Source organism: Pinus tabuliformis, chromosome 8, assembly GCF_031772625.1.
Source record: "Pinus tabuliformis cultivar Carrire ecotype Pingquan chromosome 8, CPIR1, whole genome shotgun sequence".
Classification (NCBI taxonomy): Eukaryota; Viridiplantae; Streptophyta; class Pinopsida; order Pinales; family Pinaceae; genus Pinus; species Pinus tabuliformis.
In genome coordinates this window covers 591,428,270-591,436,220 of record NC_142294.1, presented here as the reverse complement: position 1 = coordinate 591,436,220, position 7,951 = coordinate 591,428,270, and the positions used below count along the sequence as shown (strand labels likewise).

The 7,951-nt window shown below is 41.1% G+C and overlaps 1 protein-coding gene across 1 annotated transcript; it reads left to right on the top strand.

Moving 5' to 3' along the window:
- The first annotated feature begins 3,675 nt into the window (after window positions 1-3,675).
- LOC149236854 (uncharacterized) lies at window positions 3,676-7,449 on the top strand. Its single transcript, XM_089369053.1, has 3 exons — window positions 3,676-5,232; window positions 5,671-5,943; window positions 7,123-7,449. The coding sequence occupies exons 1-3, from the start codon at window positions 3,676-3,678 to the stop codon at window positions 7,447-7,449; spliced, it is 2,157 nt and encodes a 718-aa protein (XP_089225179.1).
- The last annotated feature ends 502 nt before the right edge of the window (window positions 7,450-7,951 follow it).

The following is a 7,951-nucleotide window of genomic DNA, read 5'->3' as shown; positions in this document are numbered from 1 at the left end:
GTAATGAGAATAGTTAAATATATTTTAAATAAAATATAAGTTAATTATATTTTAAATAAAATACCATTTAAAGGGAGTGCCCTGGGATAAAAATGTAAATATTTAATTGCTTGTGGTAAATGTAAACTGAACCTGTTGTTTTTGTCTATTTAAAAATTTAAATATAATTTGTTTTCGTGATGAGAAAAAGAAAAGTGTTTCCTTAAAAGGAGGAAAAATTCTCAAGGAGGAAGTTGTCCTCTTGAGGTGGAAAGACAGTTGCTGTGAAAGCAACCCTAACTACCTCCCCTAACTGGAAAAGTTTCCAGAGAAAAGGAGGGAGGAGGAGGAAAAATCTACGCTGTAGTGACAGGCAGAGAAAAAAAGAGAAAAATATCCAAGAAGGAAAGAAAAGGTGGCTAAGTCTGGTGATGACCAGATAGCCCTGCTCGCTGTACGAGCAGCTTGCAGAAGACTGCGGTCTAGCAAGAAGCAAGGGGGGAGATTCTGGTCTCGAAAGACGAATCTCATGGTTAGGCGGTTGAATTGAAGCAGACCCAGGTTTGGGTGATTATCAGAAAGATTCTAACAGACAGCAATTCCAGGTATGTAAAAGAACCTTGTAGAACAAAATAGTTGGTAAATATCTATTGAAATAGATTTGTATTGTAGGAGGGTCTGGAGGGTTTTTATTCCAATAACCCATAAGGTGATATAGATGTCTCTCTTTAGAAGTTATTCTTACTATGGCATGAGTTGGGGGATGTGCAGAGAATTGTATTTCTTTTTTCCCCTCTTAAATGAATTAAGTGATAACTGTGGTAAGGTCTGCAGGGACTGGTAGTAAAGTAAACTTTAATATAAGCTACGAAATTTAAGAAATTACAGCGGAATCTGAAAGGCAAGAGGTTGACCCCGAAATTGGGCAAAAAAGAACTGGCACAGTAGGCAGTAATCGGATGTTAAAAAGACAACCTCTTATGCACATGTGAATGCATGAAAACATAGTAAACTTTCAGGAAATAAGTATAGGAACATAATGCGCGGATAGTAGGACCATCAACTACAAGAGTCTGAGGAAAAACGATTGTAGTGACCGAGAGGATGATGTAAGGGTTTCAATTATTTAAAAAAATATATACAGAGCCCTTGTCTTCTTTCCATTCACAAGTATCCCAACTGAAACTGAAAGTAAGGTAAGATATAATCCTGTAAATAAATAACAGAAGATTGAATGTGCATTTAACTAACCAAACAATGGTAAATACTCATGTTGTCGTTACATTAAACCATTAACGAGACCTCTGTGCAGAGGTGCTAGGGTTTCTTCTTTTTTTAGAAAAAAAATATAATACAAAATCAAAAAATCATTCACATGGTAGGCCAGTCAAATGCTAGGGCTAGTTCCCAAGGGTGAACGCCCTCATGCAACCTAGGAGTTTGCCAAACAGACATCTGGTATTCCACACGGGGGTGGATTTTACCAAAACGCAACAAGAGAAACTTAACAGGAAAGAATACTACAAAGATACTTCAATGTATAAGACTGTGCATTAACAAAAAACTATTACAATTAGATGTCCACAGATAAACCACCATCAATCCAAAATCCAGGAGAGAAACGATAGAACTAAATCATTATAATAGTTAACGCACAACAGAGGTTAAACCAACATTCTTGGTTATAGCATACAAAAAGGCTACGAGGGCTATAACTTAACTCGACAAATGGAAGAAAACAACATTGATACACTGTATTACTCAACTGTAACCAAACGAGAAGTATTCACCAGGGTTTTGTCCTGTGCTATCTTCATAATTAGAAAATTAAATTACATAACAACTCAAGAGAAGCCCGAAGGCATGTCCATGCTTAAAAACAGCGAAAAATCCAGGACCTCGGTTCAGCACAGCTACACCGAGGACAAGTTTTCCCTGAAGCTAGAAGGGTGCAAGACTAGTATGGCGTAGAAATTCGCCATCTCTCTATGTCAAACAACAAGAGTGGACGTAAGGCCGAGGGCCGCTTGGACTATTCCAAGAAACCAAGAGAGAGACCCCTCTGCTACCATTCGAGGAATCAATAACTGACAACCAACCTTGCAATTGACCATAACGAGAGTACTGCTGAAAGAACATACCTGTTAGGGGTTTAGAAGCTAGAAAGATTCGAGAGGCCATGTAGCAACATCCAGACCCAAGGAGTAGATGCGGAGGAGGACAACACCATCCTCGACCATGAAACAAACCCAATAAGAAAACCCATTAATTGAACTGAACAATAAATCAATCAAAGTCCTGTAAGAGCTGAACAATAAATCAATAAAAGGCCTGTAAGAGGCAAGAAAAGGGAATGAACATTTCAAAATATTACTGCATGGTGCAACACTTACCAAAAAAAAGCAAGATGCTAAGTAACCAGGCAGACTTCCGGTGGGTGCTCGGCAGAATGAAGGGTCGGTGGCATCCTCACAGAGTGAAGGAGTCTGGACGGGTTCGTAGCAGGCTGGTCGGAGCTGCTGCAGAACGCTGGAGACTTGTTTTGGTACCTCGCGCCATCGAATAAACCAAGGAGAAACCTCATGTGGCAGCACAGCCCTTGGATGGCAGTGGATCATCCGAGCCGTCGATGAGGGTGGCGAGTTCGAGGGCGTGACTTCCAGAGGCACCCAGACGTCATCCCATCACGTGGCAAAGTCGGCGGAATTAAATGCCGGAGCCAAGTGTTCAGAGCTGGCACTGCCAGCAGTAAAGCCAACGATAATCATGAACCTACGAAAGGAATTTTCTGGTAATGTTAAAGGAGAACACGTCATCCCAACTTTTCAGGCTGAACATTGAAACTCGAAGAATTAACACCAAATACATGTAATCCTATCCTTGCACGCGTGGATGTAAATGCAAGATTAACATTATGTTAAAAAATTATTATTCAGTAGATGGGTACATTACAAGTGGTATCAGAGCCAAGTTTCAGAAACTGTGGCCTCTGGGAATTGGAGTTGATATACAGATTGAATATAATTTATTTCCATCTCTATGGAGTAGTTCAATTTTTTATTTTTATTTTGCTTTTTGATGCGTGACTACTCACCTGTTATTTTTATGTTTAAGTACAGGGAAAAGACTGACAATATGAGGAGAGCAGACAGTGCGTCACACAAATTTGTAGGGGGACCGGGACCTGCAGAGAATAACCCCGAATTATGGGTACAGCTTGGAGAGGAGGCTCGTAGTACAAACCTTGCAATTTTGGAGACAGTGCAGGAATTGAAAAATGAAATGGCCCGATTGAGGGAGGATAACGCAAGGTTAACAATGGAACATGAGAGAATTATAAAGAGTCTATCTGACAAGCAAAATCAGCAACCACTGAATCCCAACGCTGAGCAACAAAGGATGTCAGGAGAACAGAATCAAAATACAGAACCTGAAGAGTCAGAAGGAAGGGAGGAGGAGCGATCTGATAATGCCTCCGAACAGCAGACATCAAAAAGGCAACGGATAGAGTTGCAAGGGGAATTCTGCAAGATCAAACTGCCACATTTTGACGGAGAACAGGAGGAGGCAGCTGAAGCATGGTTGATCAATATGAACAAATATTTCTAGTTGTATGAATATGATCACAATCTTAAGGCAAGGTTAGCCATCTTCCAATTGCAGGGGAAAGCCACCCTGTGGTGGGAGGAGGTTAAGATGGTAAAAGGAGTGAGTGAACAGACTATCACTTGGGAAAATTTTCAAAAATTCTTTAAAGAAAGATACTTGACAGAATGCTTCTATGATGAAAAGGCAAGAGAGTTCCATGACCTGTGCTTGGGACAACAAACTATGGACGAGTTCATCACTCGTTTTACTTCATTACTACGTTATGTGCCTTATATTCGGGAAGAAAAAGCTAAAGTACAAAGGTTTGTCAGTAGTTTACCCTCAAGTATGAGGGAAAGAATCGAATTTGACAGCCCAAAGACGATGGACGAGGCTATACGCAAAGCCCGAATTTGCTACCAGCAAAGCAAGCAGAAGGGAGAAATCTTGGGTAAGAGATGGGTCGATAAGAAAAGCAGCAAGCTAACTGGAAGTGCCAAAGGTAATCGTGGAAGTGGTAACAAAGGATTCGCCAAAGGACAAAACAGCAGAAGCATACAAAAGAACTCACTCCAATTAAAGCCTCCCACTGATTCCAGAACCAATGAACAACCCAGAAGAATAGACAATGAAGGGGCAGCAAGGCCTCCAGTGCAATGTTGGGGCTGTGGTGGACCCCATTACGTTAAAAACTACCCTCAACGAAAAGGAACTGAACAAGTTTCCCAAGTCTATGAAGCTTCTACGATTGGTGATGTAGGACGGAGTCTACCAAAGATTAATGCTGCTCTGGAGGATCGTCAGGCGGAGTACCAGCCGACCATGGTGGAATTTGAAGGTAAACTCTTGGACCTTGTTGTTACTGTTTTAATTGACCCTGGTGCAACATTAAGTTATATTAGCCCTAGAATTGTGGAGCATTGTAAGTTGCAACCTGTTAAGTTTAAGGACCCTTGGTTAGTCCAGTTGGCAACAGGGGCAAAAAGACGGGTAAATGCTAAGATCAAAAACTGCCCTTTAAAAATAGCAGGACAGTTAGTTACAACAGATTTAAATGTGCTTCCCCTTGGTTCGTACGATATATTAATTGGTATGGACTGGTTAGAGAAGCATTGGTCCATAATTAATTGTAAAACCAAGACTATCAGTTATAAGGACGAGCTTGGAATTAAGCAAGAAATGCAAGGAATCAAGTGGCCAGTGAAAATTCGGCCCATAACCGCCTCACAGTTATCAAAATGTATTAGAAAAGGATGTCGGATTTATGCTGTCCAAGTGGGCTATACCAACTCGAAAGATAAAACAGCTACAATGGAGAATATTCCTGTGATACAGGAATTTGCTGATGTGTTTCCGGAGGAGATTCCCAGACTACCACCGAAAAGAGATATAGACTTTACCATTGAATTGGTGCCAGGAGCAGCCCCGGTATCCCGGGCACCCTACAGAATGAGCATACCAGAATTAACAGAATTAAAAATGCAGTTACAGGAGCTGTTGGACAAAAACTACATCCACCCCAGTGTGTCACCCTGGGGAGCCCCGGTGTTGTTTGTTAAGAAGAAAGACGGGACCCTCCGCATGTGTATAGATTATCGTCAACTAAATAAACTGACGATCAAAAACAAATATCCTCTGCCCCGTATCGATGAACTGTTTGATCAGGTAAAGGGAGCAACAATTTTCTCAAAGATTGACTTGCGATCAGGATATCACCAAGTCAGGATTAAAGAGGAGGATATAGCTAAGACAACTTTTAGAACACGATATGGCCATTATGAATTTGTGGTGTTACCCTTTGGGTTGACCAACGCCCCTACAACTTTTATGTGTCTAATGAACAACGTATTTCACCGGTATTTGGATAAGTTCATGCTGATTTTCATTGACGATATATTGATTTATTCTCGGACTATGGAGGAGCACCAAGAGCACCTTAGATTAGTGTTGCAAACCCTCCGAGAACACCAACTATACGCTAAGTTCAGCAAATGTGAATTTTACAAAGAACAAATACAATATTTGGGGCATATAATTTCTAAGGAAGGAATCACAGTGGATCCCGAAAAGATAAGGACTATAATGGAATGGTCGGTGCCTAAGGATGTGGCGGACATCCAATCCTTCATGGGGTTAGAGAGCTATTACAAACAGTTTGTGGAAGTATTTTCTAGGGTAGCTTATCCCATTACTTCCTTACAGAAAAAGGGAAGGACTTTTAGGTGGACCCCTGAATGTCAAAACAGTTTTGAGCAACTTAAGTACCTGCTCACCAATGCACCCATTTTGACCATAGCAGACCCCAACAAAGATTATGTGGTGTGCACGGACGCAAGTAAAGAAGGAGTAGGCGGTGTGTTGATGCAGGAAGGGAAGGTAATAGCTTACGAATCAAGAAAATTAAAGGAACATGAGCAAAAATATTCTGCTTATGATCTAGAGTTGGCAGCTGTGATTCACGCCCTGAAAATGTGGCGACATTACCTTATGGGAAGAAAATTTCTGTTATTGACAGATCACCACAGCCTGACCAATTATTTTAGCCAGCCCACTCTGAATGCAAGGCAAGCACGGTGGGTGGATTTCCTAAGTGGTTTTGATTTTGAGATCAAGCATTTAAAAGGGAAGGAGAATCAGGTGGCAGACGCTTTGAGTCGGAAATTGCAATGCCTATACGAAATTTCCTGCAGTAAAGTGAAAAGCCCCTTTGGGGAAATGATTAAAAAGGCAGCCAAACAAGATGTTGTTTATCAGCAAATAAAATAGCAAGTGCAGCAACCAAACAGCAAAGAAAAACAGCCAGATTACGCCTTGGATGATGCTGGAATGTTGTATTATAAAGGAAGGTTGTACGTGCCCAATCAGAACAGCATTAAAAATCTGATATTGGATGAGCATCATAAGAGTCATTACGCTGGACACCCAGGATATCAAAAGATGGTTATGGCACTTCGAAAAGAATATTATTGGCTGGGAATGAAGAAAGATGTGGCTGGTTATTTGGCACGCTGTCTAGAATGTCAGCAAATTAAAGTAGAACATCAACATCCTGCGGGTTTATTACAACCATTACCCATTCCGGAATGGAAGTGGGAAACCATCTCTATGGATTTTATAACCGGTTTGCCTAAGTCAAAGAAAAATAACGACTCCATCATGGTGGTGGTGGACAAGCTGAGTAAGTCAGCACATTTTATACCGGTACAATCTACCTACAGAGCTGTGCAGATTGCCCATGTGTTCATGCAAAATATATTTAAGCTGCATGGGTTACCAAAGACAATAATTTCAGATCGTGATGTAAAATTTACATCGGTCTTTTGGAAAACATTGTTTGAAGAATTGGGAACTCAGCTGAACTTTAGCATGGCTTATCACCCTCAAACTGATGGGAAAACTGAACGGGTGAACCAGGTGGTGGAAGATATGTTGAGAGCATATGTGATGCAGCAACCAACCAGGTGGGAGGACTATCTACACTTGGTTGAATTTGCATACAACAATGGCTACCACACATCATTGTTAATGAGCCCTTTTGAAGTATTGTATGGGCAGAAGTGTTGCACCCCCTCGAGCTGGAGTGGACCGGAAGACAGATTAATGTTAGGTCCTGAAATGCTTAAGGAAATGGAGGAACTGGTTAAAAGGGTACGATCTAATCTGAAGGCAGCTCAGGATAGGCAAAAGAACTTCGCTGACTGGAAAAGGAGGTTTAAGGAGTATCAGGTCAGTGACCATGTGTATGTGAGGATTCGAGCAAAAAAGAGCACATTACAGTGGAGCGAGTGCGCTAAGTTGGCACCTCGATACTGTGGACCATTTCAGGTCTTAGCAAGAATTGGGTCGGTGGCCTACCAGCTCGCTCTGCCGAGTCACATATGAGTTCACAATGTCTTTCATGTCTCCGTATTAAAAAAATATGTTTATGATCCTAAACATGTGATTAAATGGCAAGATATTCAGGTAAGAATTATCTCCGATAAATCAGTCTAAATGTTTTCTTTTGAAGGAAAACTGACTTAGGATGTTGCTTGTTGCAGGTAGAACCAGAAGGAGAAATCTGGGTCGAACCGCTAAGCATCCTCGACCGGAGAGAAGTAACACTGCGGAAGCGGGATATTACCCAAGTTAAAGTGCAGTGGCAGCACTTTGGGCCTGATGAGGCCACTTGGGAAGATGAAGAACTTATGAAAAGGGCTTATCCAGGGCTGTTCATAGCTGAAAGACATCGGGACGATGTCCAATCTCGGGGGGCGAGATGTGATGCCCCAGGATAAAAATGTAAATATTTAATTTACTATGGTAAATGTAAACTGAACTTGTTATTTTTGTCTATTTAAAAATTTAAATATAATTTGTTTTCATGATGAGAAAAAGAAAAGTG

Bases quoted from the DNA above. Each gene is read 5' to 3' on its own strand.
- LOC149236854 (XM_089369053.1), top strand. From the start codon at position 3,676: ATGGTAAAAGGAGTGAGTGAACAGACTATCACTTGGGAAAATTTTCAA. The intron at 5,233-5,670 runs GTAAAGGGAGCA...TCGGTGCCTAAG, and splicing joins TCGATGAACTGTTTGATCAG to GATGTGGCGGACATCCAATC. The intron at 5,944-7,122 runs GTAATAGCTTAC...TTGTATGGGCAG, and splicing joins TGTTGATGCAGGAAGGGAAG to AAGTGTTGCACCCCCTCGAG.